Source organism: Papaver somniferum, chromosome 6, assembly GCF_003573695.1.
Source record: "Papaver somniferum cultivar HN1 chromosome 6, ASM357369v1, whole genome shotgun sequence".
Taxonomy (NCBI): Eukaryota; Viridiplantae; Streptophyta; class Magnoliopsida; order Ranunculales; family Papaveraceae; genus Papaver; species Papaver somniferum.
This window is the reverse complement of record NC_039363.1, coordinates 125148785-125163837: the sequence shown is the minus strand read 5'-3', so window position 1 is coordinate 125163837 and position 15053 is coordinate 125148785. Positions and strand designations below refer to the sequence as shown.

General features: G+C 34.5%; 2 protein-coding genes across 3 annotated transcripts; both read left to right on the top strand.

Annotated features, from left to right (window-relative positions):
• The first annotated feature begins 6245 nt into the window (after positions 1-6245).
• On the top strand, positions 6246-9351 carry LOC113289181 (putative receptor-like protein kinase At4g00960). 2 transcript variants are annotated; one of them, XM_026538376.1, is made up of 7 exons: positions 6246-7132; positions 7540-7608; positions 7721-7842; positions 7950-8160; positions 8276-8513; positions 8604-8751; positions 8842-9351. In XM_026538376.1, exons 1-7 carry the CDS (start codon positions 6274-6276, stop codon positions 9142-9144), a joined length of 1950 nt encoding a protein of 649 aa, XP_026394161.1. In that variant the 5' UTR covers positions 6246-6273; the 3' UTR covers positions 9145-9351. The 2 variants fall into 2 exon arrangements, with proteins under 2 accessions (XP_026394161.1, XP_026394160.1); XM_026538375.1 differs by having other exon boundaries at positions 7483-7608.
• Positions 9352-10574: 1223 nt separating this feature from the next.
• Positions 10575-11301, top strand: LOC113291448 (cysteine-rich repeat secretory protein 38-like). Its single transcript, XM_026540981.1, has 2 exons — positions 10575-10578; positions 10670-11301. Exons 1-2 carry the CDS (start codon positions 10575-10577, stop codon positions 11299-11301), a joined length of 636 nt encoding a protein of 211 aa, XP_026396766.1.
• Positions 11302-15053: the final 3752 nt, after the last annotated feature.

The window sequence follows — 15053 nt, the reverse complement described above, 5'->3', positions numbered from 1 at the left end:
ATTAACGGGATTCATAATGTCAATGCTGCAGGGCTTTCTCGTTGGGTAGGTTTCTTTTTTGAAAAATATCTACACAAGCTTTGTCCTGAATGAAAAGTTCCAGATCATGACACTAACCTCTGCAATAATCCCAAAACTAGAAGAGTTTTTATGGAAACAACAATTCAAAATTTTGGTCCTGATGTTGAACCAGTTGCTTTACCAGAGAGAAATCTTCAAGAAATAGCTAAATTGTTTCTTACTCATGGTCATAAGCGAAGATCAAATCTTCACCAACCTTCAACTTCGTAGCAGATGGGACCTTATCATGGTATGCATGTTTCATATTTTCGGCTACTGATTCCCAGTCTAACTCTTCTCTAGCACCAGCAGACAGGGTCGTTCCTCTGCTTGTAAAACTTTTGTTAGGAACAAAAGAACTCGAACTGAAAATGTAGCTGCTAATCAAGGTCATCAAGATTATCCTATTCACACATCCAATGATTCAGCTCAAGATTCTACTAGTCATAATACGGATGACATTGAGCCAATTGTTGGGGATATTACAGATAGAACCATTTTTAATCAAAATATCCCTGATATTGTTCAAAAAGTACCTCATTTTTCTTCTTCCACTTTTAACTCAAATCTTTATTTCAGTTTATTTTTTTTTCGATCTTTCCTTTACTTCTGGTTTATTTTCCTAACGAAAATTTATCCCAGGACTGTCACGGTTTTGATAACCCTTCTACTAGAGATTATTTGTATTAGGAAATACGACCCTGATATTTTATTTTTATCAGAAACTAAAATTGTAGACTCAATAATGCATTTTTTTAAACAACAATTTAGTTATCCTAATTTTTGTTATGCTCCCCCGATGGGTCTGTCTGGTGGTATTTCTTTGGCTTGGAAAATGGATTTGACCTAGAAATCATGCATACATCTAGATATAATTTTCATGTTATCCTTCATACTCATTCCATGAATCAGACTTTCTTTTAAGCTGTATGTATGGTTCTTATAATCCTATGGAGTATCAAGAACAATGGAAATACATGCTTGATATGCAACCTTTAGTGGAACTACCCTGGATTTTATTGGGATATTCGAGTTTCACAATGTCAGACTTTGAGACTCAAAGTTCTTCTCAGCATCCTCATCAACATTCTGGTGAGACCGATGATTCAACAACTAGGTCTGATTGATATGGGATTTTCAGGGTATTCGACAACTTGGTCTAACCACAGAACTGGACAAGATTATACAGATGTTAGGCTTGATAGAGCACTTGTAAATGTTTCTTGGCTTAATTGTTACTCTAAAGCTCATCTCATGCATATTCCACCAGTGGCTTCAGATCACTCTCCCATTCTTTTGACTACATCAACAGGTATGAAAAAAACAGTTCCCCTTTCGATTTCAGAGATACTGGTTTTCAATTGCATCTTGTTCTGATATTATAAACACAAGCTGGTCTCACCGAGTTTTGGGTTCTCCTTCTTATCAACTTTCTTCAAAACTAAATTATACAAAACAACAACTTCAACTTTGGAAAAAAGTCAGTTTTTGCAATATAGAAACTCAAATTCAATCCATTCAAAACCATCTTGATCAATGCTACAACATGAATACACCCACTTTTAATACTATAGATCTTAATTTAACTCATTCTCTTCAGAAATAGTTATCTATCCAAAAAGATTTTTACATGCAAAAATCTGGTACTCACTCTTATTATGAAGACAAAAACACTTCTTATTTTCATTCCAAAGCCAATTTTAACAGAAAAAGAAGTCATATTTCTGTTATTCATCAGGATTCTTTTGGGATATGGCATGATACAAAATCAGATATTGAGAACACTTTACTTTCTCATTTTTCCACAATATCAAAATCCACTAATCCAGCTTTAGATAAGTCTATTTTGTCAGAATTTCAGAGTTGTATTTCAGGTGAAGAAAATAGTATGCTTTTGCAGATTCCATTCGGAACAAGAAATTAAGGATGTGGTCTTTCAGATCCAGCCATGGTCTTCACCTGGGAAGGATGGTTTTCAAGTAGCATTTTATCAACAATGTTGGTCTATGGCGGGAAAAGAGGTAATTTCCATGGTCCAACATTTTTTTACTCATAAATATATGCTTAAATTCATCAACCATACATACCAAGTTCTTATACACAAAACTCTTCATCCTCAAACCCCTAATGACTACAGACCAATTAGTCTTTGCAACGTCAGTTACAAGATTATTTCAAAACTTATCTCTGGTAGATTAAAACCTTTGTTAACCAATCTCATTGCACCTACTCAGTCTGCTTATGTCCCTGGTAGACATATCCAAAATAACATCATCATAGCACATGAGGTACTTCACTCAGTGAAACTGAAAAGAAAACGTAAAATCTCGTACATTGGTCTGAAACTAGACATGTTAAAGGCATTTGATCGCCTAGAATGGTATTTTTTGTTTGATATTCTTTGTCGACTAGGTTTTCATCCTGACTGGATTCAACTTGTTGATCAATGTATAACTACTAGAGAGGTTTCTCTTCTTATTAATGGAAGTCCTTCGGCCTCTTTCTATCCTACTATTGGAATTCGACAAGGTGATCCATTATCACCTTATCTTTTTCTCATAGTAATGGAAGCTTTTTCAAGAATAATTCAAAATCAACTTCTCACTGGTCAACTGAAAGTACTCAAAGTAGCTAAAAATAGTCTTGAAATTAGTCACTTATTTTTTGCAGACGATTGTTTGTTGTTTTTAGAAGCTTCCCCCCATCACCTTTGACAACTTCAACATATCTTTCATCGGTGTAGTACTGCTTCAGGTCAAGTTATAAATTTACAAAAATCAACAATTTTTTTCAGCACTAATGTTACTCCTTGTACCAGAAACAGCATTGCGAACATCATGCAAATGAAGATAATGGGCTTGGGTGAGAAATATTTGGGAATTCCCTTGTTGCTGCATAGATGAAAGACTACAAATTGTCAGCCAATTTCAGATAATATGAATCTCAAACTGCAGGGTTGGGAAAGTAAACTAATTAATCAAGCTGGTAAGACTACCCAACTAAATTTAGTTTTAAGTACAATGGGTGTATATCATATGCAGGTTCTCAAATTACCTGATACTAGAATTCAGCAGATGGGCCAAATTCAAAGAAATTACTGGTGGGGTAAAAGGAAGCGTTTCATTGGATAGAATAAGGTACGCTTCCCAAAAAGACATGGAGGTTTAGGTTTAAAACATTTATCTCATTACAATTCTGCTTTCTTAGCAAAGTTGTCCTGGGAGATGATTCATTCTTCTACAGAGTTGTGGGTTAAACTTCTTAACGGTAAATATTTTTCTTTATATGATTTAAAACATGAACCTCCTCCTCTTTGTGAAAACACAAGTTGGATTTAGCAGAGTATTTTGCATGGTTTGCAGATTATTTATAGATTTGGTAAATGGAGAATAGGAGATGGCTCTATTGCAAACATCTGGAAACATAATTGGATACCCTGTGAAAAGTAACCTTTATATAAGTGGGATGACCTAAATGTAAATGAACATCAATGGGTTTCTGACCTCATATATCTTGAGACATGGGAATAGAATGTTGCTCTTTTGAGAAAATTATTTACTCCTCAACAAGTGGATTCCATTTTAACCATTCCTCTAGTGTTACAGTCTAAGGATACTCTCATCTGGCCACTTACGTCAACTGGAGTATTTACGATTAAGTCAACTTATAACCATCTCTGTAACATTGATTTGCATGGCGATACTTTATCTTCCTTTAGTACATCTTTCTGGTTGACGTTCTAGAAATTAAAAATACCTTATAAGCTGTTGATTTTTCTATGGAAGATTATTACTAATATTCGACATGTTAAAAGTAACTTGAGACATATTCCTGGTGTAACTAGTTTTCTCGCCCACTCTGCAACACAACAAGTATAGAAGACATAAATCATGTTTTCTTTACTTTCCCTTTCAATACTGCCATCTGGAGAGCTTCTCTTCCTCGGCATTTTCATCTCTTACAATAGTATAATACTATTACTGATTAGATTTATACCTGGCCTTCAACTAATATTGTGATCAAATTTCATTTAGATTCTCCTTCTATACATGGAACCACTGCAACAATGCGGCACATATGGAAATGCAGATGTCAAGTCATTTTCTCAGCAGGCCCAGATTAATCTTAACTCTGTCTTACTTCCTCTGTTTAAATATCTTACTAATGGTTCTTCTTCATTAGTGCCTCATCAACATACTTTCCATCATAGAAATATTGTAGGACATTCACATCATTGGAACCCTCCTCCACCAGACACTTTTTTTAAACTAATGTTGATGCTTCATATCATAAAAGTTTTTATCTTTCTGGTATTGGTGTGATAATTAGAAATTCTGCAGGGAGACATGTTGCTTCCAGGGGAGTACTTAGAAGAGTAGCCAATGTTTTTCAAGATGAAACATGGGCTCTATTAGAAGCAATGCAATGGGCTCAAGATAAAGATTGGAGTGTTGTTATCGTTGAATCTGACAATAAGAGTTTGATGTTGTCTATAAATCCTGGTTTGCCTTTATCACCGTGGGATTCTTCTCCTTTTTTTTATCTTTGTGTGTTGATCTTTGTAAAATACATCAGAACTGGAAATGTGTCTATATACCTAGAGTGTGTAATAAAATTGTTGATTGCCTAGCCAAATCAGTCCACAAGTCTTATAATGTAGGAGAATGGTGGAACTTACCATCAGATAACATCTCTGTATCTTTGGCTAATGACGTATCTGTTATATAATGTATAATTCTTATGAACTTCTAGAACTACTAATAAGGGGCTGGATATGTGTGATTCAGGGTTCATTGATTTCTTGAGTGTGCATCAGTGCATATACATTCCAATAATTCCAAAATCCAAATGAATCAACTCCATGTATTTGTGAACATCTCAAACTAGAGCCATATAAATGTACGGTGGTAACTGGGGTAAAAATGAAGATGAATACCAAGGATAACTAAAGCAAAAAATCGGTGACCACGTCCGTTCTTCTTCGTAAAGGGAAACAATATTAAATTCATACAAAACTTTCTTGCTTCTGAAGTACACTTGCATTTCAGGTCATAAACTATACTCCAACTTGAGGTATTCAACCATTGCAGTGATCTTTCATTCTTCATTGTATGCCAATACTTTTATTGAAGGAAAAAAATACAAGGTAAAGACATATAGTCCAGCAAAGCATCCACCATCACCGAAAGTTCTACTATACATTTTGCCTGATCAGACTAGATACTTTCGACTACAGTGTGGGTTTTTTCACCTTCCAGCGTAAATGCCATAGCTATTAACCTCCAAAGCATTTGATGGTGTAGTGGCACCGGAAAGGGTTACTGCTTTGACATCTGAATAGAAGTGAAACACTTTTTCCACATCTGTATCTAAAGGGGATACTTCTACTACATCTTCTTCTATATGTCCCCTTAGTGCTTTAGTCCTATATAAGAATCTTAATAGACATAGTAAAACCGAAACAAAACCCAAAAAATATGGATACTCCTTATAATGATTAACTATACATACCTGCAGTCATTGGTTTGGATTTGGAATTTATTTATTTTTTACCATTGCATCATTCCTTCCAGGAGCTGTTTTTTCGTTTGTATGCTCTTTCTTTCTCCATTGCCTGCTCGTGTTGGGGCATTCCTCTTTGTTTTCTCCATTGACAGTTTAGTTTTGCTGGATTTCTTCGCTGCTGGTTTATGTTCGTGATTATTCTTGAAGATTACTTTTTTCTTTAACTTTCAATTTGGTATGAGATATGTCATCGATCAGAAAAAATGGTGTGAGATATGTAGTTTGCGCTACTTTAGTCTTCTATTATCAAAATAAGAAAAAAAAAAGTTTATTCTAAACTGAAGATGAAATATATTTAGATGCAAACCTCTACCATTATCCTTTCTAGGTTTCCTACAAATTTACAGAATCTTTAACCGTCGTTACCTCCAAAAGTAAAGATGTATCCGGATATTATTTGAAAAATACAATACGGTGAATGTTTTTGGTAGCTAGGAATTTGTTCACATATAACTAAGGTTATTAGGATGGGTTAGCTGACATCAGAAATGGACACATGCTTGGTCCTCGGGCTGCCAGATCAAAAATGATCTAGCAGCGCTAGAGCAAAAAAATTTCCCTAGTTTTTAGACTTTAAATGCAGTCCAACCCCAACCTTGATGATTGTGGTTGATAAAGTTTATTTACAAAATCAGAAACCAAGACATTATGATCATCACAAACAAAAAAATCATGGGTTGTTCTAATCTACTTTTCTTCTTAATCTACTTGTTTTCTCTCTCAAACTTACTGATCATACAACACATAACTGCAAAACCAGATTATGTTTACCGTTTCTGTTTAGGAAGTAATTATACTACTAACAGTACATTTCGAAAGAACCTCAATATTCTTCTACCTTCTATCTCATTAACCTCAATAATACGAAATGGATACTATAACGCCACTGCCGGGAGAAACCCGGATACGGTCTACGGTTCTTTACAGTGTAGAGGTGATATTACATCACAGGATTGTCAAATTTGTGCTGAAACTGCAGCTAAAGATATCATTACAGAAGAGAGATGCCCAAATTCTAAACAAGCCATCATTTGGTATGATGTATGTATGTTAAGGTATTCAAATCAATATTACTTCAATCTAATGCTAGATACTCCAGGAGTTTATTTATGGAATCTCAACAACGTTACCGATCCGAATAAGTTTAATCCAATTTTAGGTGATTTAATGAACGGTTTAGTAAGTAAAGCTACTTCAAATGATTCTTTAAATTTTGCTACCGGCGATACGAGTTTTAGTGATTTCCAAAGAGTATACGGGTTAGTACAATGTACTGTTGATATATCTTCGAGTGAGTGCAATCGATGTCTCATTGGAGCTATCTCTGAATTACCCAATTGCTGCGGTGGGAAACAAGGTGGAAGAGTTATTAGACCTAGCTGTAATTTAAGATATGAAATATATCCTTTTGCTGAATCTACGGTTCCTCCGTCTCCACCTCCACCTCCACTGTCTCCTTCTCCTTCTCAGCCATCATCCACGAATACAAGTACAACTACACCAAACTGTAAGTACTACTCCTTGTGTTTTGTGATATTCTTAATCCAACAAAACTATAAGTGAGAATTCTGCGAATTGAATTTATTTCCAAAACAAACTGTATTCGATCGGTTTCATTTTCAATTCATTCCAGTGAGTAATAATCGAGTTCAATTTGTATATTGAAGTATACTCTACTCTAACTACTCCTACTCTCTATATGTCCATGTGTCCTTGTTTACATAAGCAAATCAGCAGGTGTTACAAGAATTTAGAGCTCCCATCACAAAACCATGAATTTAGGTTGTCCTATGGGTCATAAGAATTATGCTTTTTTTTATTTATTTTATTTATATCTTAATGTTCATATTTCTGCAGCAAAGAGAAATTCATCCATACTAGCTCTTAGTATAGTCATTCCTTCTGTTATCGCAGTACTTTCCACCATTGCCTTTTGGTTTTTCTGTGTTCGAAGAAAGAGAGCAAAGACACAGAAGTTTGACGGTAAGTAGCTTCTATCTCGAACATGACATATCTTGCTGCTGCATATGGTTTTCCAAGTTAGAAAGTCTTGGTTATTTGATTAACAAGTCTTGTTGTTTTTTTTCTCATAAAGATGTCGATGCTGAGATGCGAAGTACAGATATGCAATTCAATTTGTGCACAATAAGTGCCGCAACAAACAACTTCTCCGAAGCTAATAAACTTGGAGAAGGTGGATTTGGGTCTGTTTACAAGGTACAAAAAAACAGATAAAAAGCATGTAAAGTGAAACTTTCGATTACAATATCTAATAGGTCATGGTTTCATCCATATTACTAAAAAGTTTTATTTAATGTTCTCAGGGTACACTTTCTGACAGACAAGATATAGCCGTAAAAAGACTGTCAAAAAATTCAGGCCAAGGCGAACAAGAGTTCAAGAATGAAGTTACCTTAGTAGCTAAACTTCAGCACAGAAATCTTGTCAGGCTTCTAGGCTTCTGTATCTATGGTGAAGAAAAATTACTCATCTATGAATTCATGCCGAATGCAAGCCTTGACAAATTCCTTTTCGGTTCGCCTCCTACTCTCTGCCTATTTATAGTTATTTGAACATGGTAATTTGATATGTAATACATTTTTTAGATGGGGCTCAAAAGGTTTGTTATTTTGGTTGGACGAGTGTGCAGATCCGAATAAGTGTACACTTCTGGATTGGGAAAGACGATACAAGATAATAGGAGGGATAGCTAGAGGCCTCCTCTATCTTCATGAGGAGTCTCGACTCAAAATTATTCATCGAGATCTTAAAGCTAGCAATATACTATTAGATATAGACATGAATCCTAAAATTGCAGACTTCGGCATGGCTAGGCTTTTTGTGCTTGACCAAACGCAAGCTAATACAAGTAGAGTAGTTGGAACCTAGTAAGTGAAAACTTTAAATTATTGAACAGTTAACTGCTCTCAAGTGCATCAAAATAAGTTGTGAGTTTCTTGTGGTGTTCTGTTCTGCAGTGGCTACATGGCTCCAGAGTATGCAATGCATGGACAATTCTCCGTGAAATCAGACGTGTTTAGTTTTGGTGTTTTAGTTTTAGAGATTCTTAGTGGACACATGAACTGTTCTTATGAATCAGATGTTTCTCGAGACCTTCTAAGCCATGTGAGTATCAATAATGTTTTTGTCTGTGTCCAATATTCTGCATTTGTAATGACTCGATGAATAACTTATCAAAAGGAACAATTGATGCAGGCATGGAGACATTGGAAGAATGGATCTGCTTTAGAATTGTTAGATTCAACTATCAAGGATACATGTTCTAGAGATGAAGCGATGAGATGCATCCGCATTGGGTTATTATGTGTTCAAGAAAATGTTGCAGATAGACCCACAATGCCAGCAGTCCTCCTAATGCTCAATAGCTACTCTGTCAGTCTCAATTTACCTTCAGCACCTGCACTTTTTGCTGGTAGTACTAGTAGAGGCATAACCCAAATCGTCTCTGTACAAACTGAAGAAACAAGTTACCTGATGAATCTGCAGCATGATCGATGAAACTTCAACAAATGAGCTTTATCCAAGATGAGGACGATCCCTTGGTACATAATCCTTGCCGTTTTTCCTTTTCTCTGAGTTGGTTGGCACTTGGCAGTATCTAGATTCTTTGGTTAGCAATAACCGATTTTTTGTACTCGTTTATTATAGCATTGGAGATCAGATTCTCATCGTAAGACCTTTACAATGAAATTCAATTTGCTGAAATTTAGTTTCCCTCTTAAAATGGATAGGAAATATGCTGTTTAAAATGTTAGCTCCTACTCTTAAAATTCAATTCGGGTACTATAACCACCTAGCAATCCTAAAACCGCTGTCCGGTTCCGCCCTGGTTCGATGACTAGTTTGACTCTAAAGTTTTCTCCACGTACATGACTTTCACTGACACTCCCAACCACATAGTCTTGGAATGTGAGAAATGGACTTATCTAGGAGGATCTAGCTACTATTTAGAGTTTAATACGAAACCAACCGCACCCTTGATGATTGTAGTTGATTGAGTTCATTACAAAATCAGAAACTAAAACATCCAAGGCTGTTTAAGTATGTTAGATGAAGACGATCCCCAAGTACATAATCTTGTTCTTGTCATTTTTCCTTTTCTGTGAGTTAATCTTGTTTATTACAGCACTGGAGTTGAGATTCTCGTTGTAAGAGCAAGGGCTATGGGTAGTGTCATCCTTTCAAATGAAAGAGTGCACTACCAATTTGAGCAAATTAGGCTCTCCTATGGTAGATTTCAATCCACTTTTCTCTCAAATTCTTTCACACACTCGTTCAGACGAACGAGTAGCTGGGAGTTTCACACTAGACGGGGGACTATCCCCCGTCAGAAAAAAGAAACTTTGAGTGCAAAACGGGGGACAGTACCCCGTTAAAACCAATTTTTTTTGACGGGGGACTATCCCCGTCTATGTAGAATTTTTTTAGGTTTTTTTGTTGACAGGGGAATGTCCCCCGTCTAAGAAGATTTCTTTTTTTTTCTGGACTGGGGACAGTCCCCGTCTGGTCCATAATCCAATTTTTTTAACAAAATGGGAGACTATCTTTCATATAGTGTCTTTTTTTTGTATTTGTCTATAATAACTTCACTCCTTAATATGGGCCAGTAGTCTTTCAAATAAAAGAGTTAGTCTCCATTTAAGACCGAACATATTTTTGTTCTTGAACTCTAGAAGATGCATCCTTTTAACTATTTTCTGTAGTTATGTTCCACCCTGGCAACACCGACTAGTTTGACTCGCGAGTCTTCTCCACATGCATGGCTTTCTCTGATAACCACATAACCTTCAAATGTGGAAAATGGACTTCTCTAGATAGTCTTTGGACTGTAACTTGAAACCAAAACCACCCTTGATGATTGTGGTTGATTGAGTTTATTAAAAAATCAGAAACTAAAAAAATCTGATTATTATCAGAAACAAAAAAACATGGGTTATTTTAATCTACTTGTTTTCTCTCTCAAACTTATCGATCATACAACACACAACAGCACAACCAATATATGTTTGGCATTCCTGTTTAGGAAGTAGTAATTATACTACTAACAGTACATTTCAAAAGAACCTCAATATTCTTCTACCTTCTATCTCATCAGCCAACACTTCAAGAAATGGATACTATAACGCCACGGTCGGGAGAAACCTGGACACAGTTTACGGTTCTTTACAGTGTAGAGGTGATATTGCAGCATCACAAGATTGTCAAATTTGTGCTGAAACTGCAGCTAAAGAGATCATTACAGAAAAGAGATGTCCCGAATCTAAACGAGCAATTATTTGGTATGAAGAATGCATGTTAAGGTATTCAGATGAATATTACTTCAATTTAATGCTGGATAATCCAAGATTTTTGTCCTGGAATGTTAACAACCTTACCGATCCGGATAAGTTTAATCCAATTTTAAGAGATTTAATGAATGGTTTAGTAAGTAAAGCTATTTCAAATGGTTCTTCAAATTTCCAGAAAGTATATGGGTTAGTACAATGTACTGTTGATATATCTTCAAGTAGTTGCAATCGATGTCTCGTTGCGGCTATCTCTGAATTACCCAATTGCTGTGATGGGAAACAAGGTGGAAGGGTTATTAAACCTAGTGTTTGGAACAATTGCCGAATCATGCCTGCACAACAAATAAATCAAACAGGAAACAAATAACGTTATGGCTGAGTCGCGGACTAGGTCGCTTTCTTTAAGACGTTTCGCGGCTCTGCCCAAGATTGTGCAAGCAGTTCTTCAATAGCGCGTCATCCCCAGGTTAAAAAAGCCGAGATCAATCTCTTACACAATCACTCTTGCACGGTGAGAGGATGTGAAACTTCTACACTTCATTCTTGCTCAGAACTCTTTAGAAAAAACCAAGGATGATCACACGCTTGTTTTTTCTTTATTACAAACCATTCATTTTTCTTTGGAAACCCAAGAAACATAAAAGAAAACTCTCTCACTAAAAAAAAATGTTTCAACAACTCTTCCCAAACATAAATGAAAAAACTCTCTCATAAGAAAATATTATACAACTCCTCTAACCCTTTTCATAAAAAAAGTTCTGATTTTATTTTAATAGCCAAGGAAATAAATATGAGTAAATGAATTAGCTTCATTAACCCACTCAATTTGAAAACGATTTTTGGCATTAAAACAAAATAAATTCATTCTTTAAGGAAAGGAATAATGGTCACAAAATAAATTCTTCATTAAAACCATTTAATTGTGAGAATAACATTTGGAAATTAATTAATGTTTTTAAAACATATATCTCAACAATCCCCCACTTATATTTTTCAAAACATTGAGCAAGAACTTATAGAATTGTGCATAAGCAAAGGTGTCTCGCGACTTGAACCTTTACGTAGTGTTAATAGGCTCTCTCAAATCTGACCATAGAGTGAACATAAGTCTTGAACTCTAGGAGATAAAAGATTACTTAACACACACGACTATACTAGTGTAAAGTCTAAAGCCAGCACATTATGGCCATGTGCTTGTGCCCCAGTTTAATGAATGATCTAGAGAACTGCCCATATTCTCATAGAAAGCGGCCACACTTTCACATTCACATAGGTGAGTTTATCAAGAGTACTCCTGAAAGTACCCCACTCTAAATAGAGATATAAACATCATTAAGAGTTTAAAAATTAAAATCTAAAAATTAAACTCAACCTCTACTCCCTTCAGGATATCATGCCGTGGGATGAATTCTTCAAAAGCATGATTCTCGCATCTCCATATCACCTGTGACTTCGTCTATTCCCTTTGAACCTATTTCTAGGTTGGGTATCCATCACAGGTGACTCAATATCAATGGGCATCAACCTCATCCCTAAGATGTATTCACATCTTCTTATTAATCCTTTCGTCAAAGGAATAATGAAAACTCTTTTCAGACACTATATAATTCATATTCTCATAAAATCAACTCTTGTAGTTGTCGTTATGTTCTCAATTTATGCAATATCCGCGGTACTATCACATTGGATTAATATGTCTGTTCCTATATCTATTAGAGGATCGAGTCGTTCCATCCCTTAAAGGATTCAACTGAAAGGATGTCCAATCAGCTTCGCATCATCCTTAAAGGATTGCGGTAACAATTTAGATAGTGTATTTCTAGGCGTATGATGTGTTTGAAACACCTCATAACCTTCTCAATATTTTACCAATTTTCCATACTAAGATTGGTAAATATGATTATAAAACCCCCACTATGGAAGCAATATATTACACCCCCACTACAAAAAATACTTATATATATATATAGTCAATCACGTAGCAAAGAAGCATACTGAGCTACCATACTCATGTCTAGTGCAATCACACACAATCTCAAAAGCATTAGCACTAAACCAAATGAGTGAAAACTTGTTTACAGTCAGACTATATATATTTCTATCTCTTTTAAAAATTCTGTTTTTATTGAAATGAAAATTGATCCAGGGAAAGAAAAAATTCATTTCACACCATCTTCACTCAAGTCTTTCATGTCAAATAGCAAACTAAGCATGTTCTCAATTTCATTTTCATCCTATAAGTTAGAATAAAAATTCAAAAAATCACTAATGCATACAAAACAAATAGTATTGTGCATTTCACTTTCATTAATTCTGAAATCATTCGAATGAATCAAGTAAACAATTTTTATTTTATAAATTGTTTTAAAGTTGTTTTTCAGAAAATAAATGATAACTTATCTAACTTATATAATTTCGTTTATTGTTGAAACTACACAGTTTCCCATGCTTGGTTTACATAGATTCTCATCCTTAACTTACACAGAAGTATGTATATCTACTTATGACTATAACAAATCATACATTGTAGAAACAACATCAACAAAACAAGCATGTAAGTTATTTAGCGACATGAATGCAAGAGTCAATAATTTTTTTTTTTTGCTTGTCTAAAAACAATAGGCTCATAAAAACTTTTTTCCAAAGATTTAATAATTTGAAGAACAAAGTTACTCTCTATAAGAAGTTATTTTCCATCAACAAAATATTCATGACTAACTCTTAGTCTCACTATAGTTATGCATTTCTAGATTCATTCTTAGTGAATTACTTGTCACCTTCATTTTTCTAGTTCCTCCGATTTAAATCAAAGTTGGTAAATCATAGGGTATGGACCCCACTATTTTTTGACTCAAACAAAAATTTCAAAACAATATCCAAAGACTCCAAAAAATGTGAAAAACTAATGAACCAATGATCTAGACCCAAAACGTTTTACACAATATAGAGAATAAAAATTCAACCAATTTTCATGATAATAACATTTTCTAATTCACTACTCAATAGATCATATTTGATATCAAAACAAGTTACTATAAGCATCTTTATAAAATTCTCTAATATTTTATTTCATCCAAAACCATTGCAAGTTGCGAAAGATTTAGAAGTGTACATGCTTTTATGAGTTAGGTAAGATTACATACATGTTACTCACAAATTCACCAAGTTTATAAGAAACTATAACATGCTCTCATTCGTTACTAACTCATTCATTTCTTAAAGCATGACAAAATCTCATATTTCAAATATTCAAAATTCAATTCATGTTATGATAAAATTTTAATATTATGTTCAAGCATTTTATCCATAACCTATCATTTGTAGTAGTGTAATGATCAAGTTCAACAAATTTCTAATATGAATCTGTTAATAACAAGATAGGCGGAAACTAGAATTCTTTCTCATTTCGGAAGTATGAACATTTTAATAAAATTGTTCTACCCGAAGTAAACTTTGAACCATACCAATACCGAAAATCCTAGTGATGTGAGTATATCTCAGCACCACTTTCTTTCAAACAATTTGGTTCAAATTTTGAACTATAACCTATCAAAACAAACATGGTGTAAACCACCAATATATACCAACCTCTCACCGTATCCACAATTCACATTAACTTAGCTTGAAAAGCATTGTTAATAACATTTGATATCCTTGCAATACCGTGCAACAATAGCAAATAAATTCATAATCAATATTATGTTCATTTCTTGGTGAGAGTTGATATTCACATTGGTTTTGACTAGGTTTCAAAATATTTCGGTTTTGGGTTCGCATAGAATTCCATCTCATAAGTTCCAAACTTATATGAGTCACATGTTTATTGTCATACACACCGATATCTTGTTTCCCTAAAATTTATTCTAAGATTGAACAATCAATTTATTCAATTTAGAATTCCATTATTTGATCACTACAATCACTACAAATAGTTCATCAAACATACCTCAATTGCTTTTAAAGCTCAATTGGTTATAAACCATTTTCCATTCTTTGCGCACCAACAAATAAATCACCAACCTCATTGCTTCTCACATGGATTAATCTCCCCGCTATTTTTATTTCATTGGAAAATAAAAACTTGCTCAAGTAGGTGAATTCTCATGCACCTGTCACAAT

Coding starts and splice junctions, on each gene's coding strand:
- LOC113289181 (XM_026538375.1), top strand. CDS start 6,274: ATGATCATCACAAACAAAAAAATCATGGGTTGTTCTAATCTACTTTTC. Junction 7,609..7,720: donor AAAGACACAGAAGTTTGACG/GTAAGTAGCTTC, acceptor TTTCTCATAAAG/ATGTCGATGCTGAGATGCGA. Junction 8,752..8,841: donor CTCGAGACCTTCTAAGCCAT/GTGAGTATCAAT, acceptor CAATTGATGCAG/GCATGGAGACATTGGAAGAA.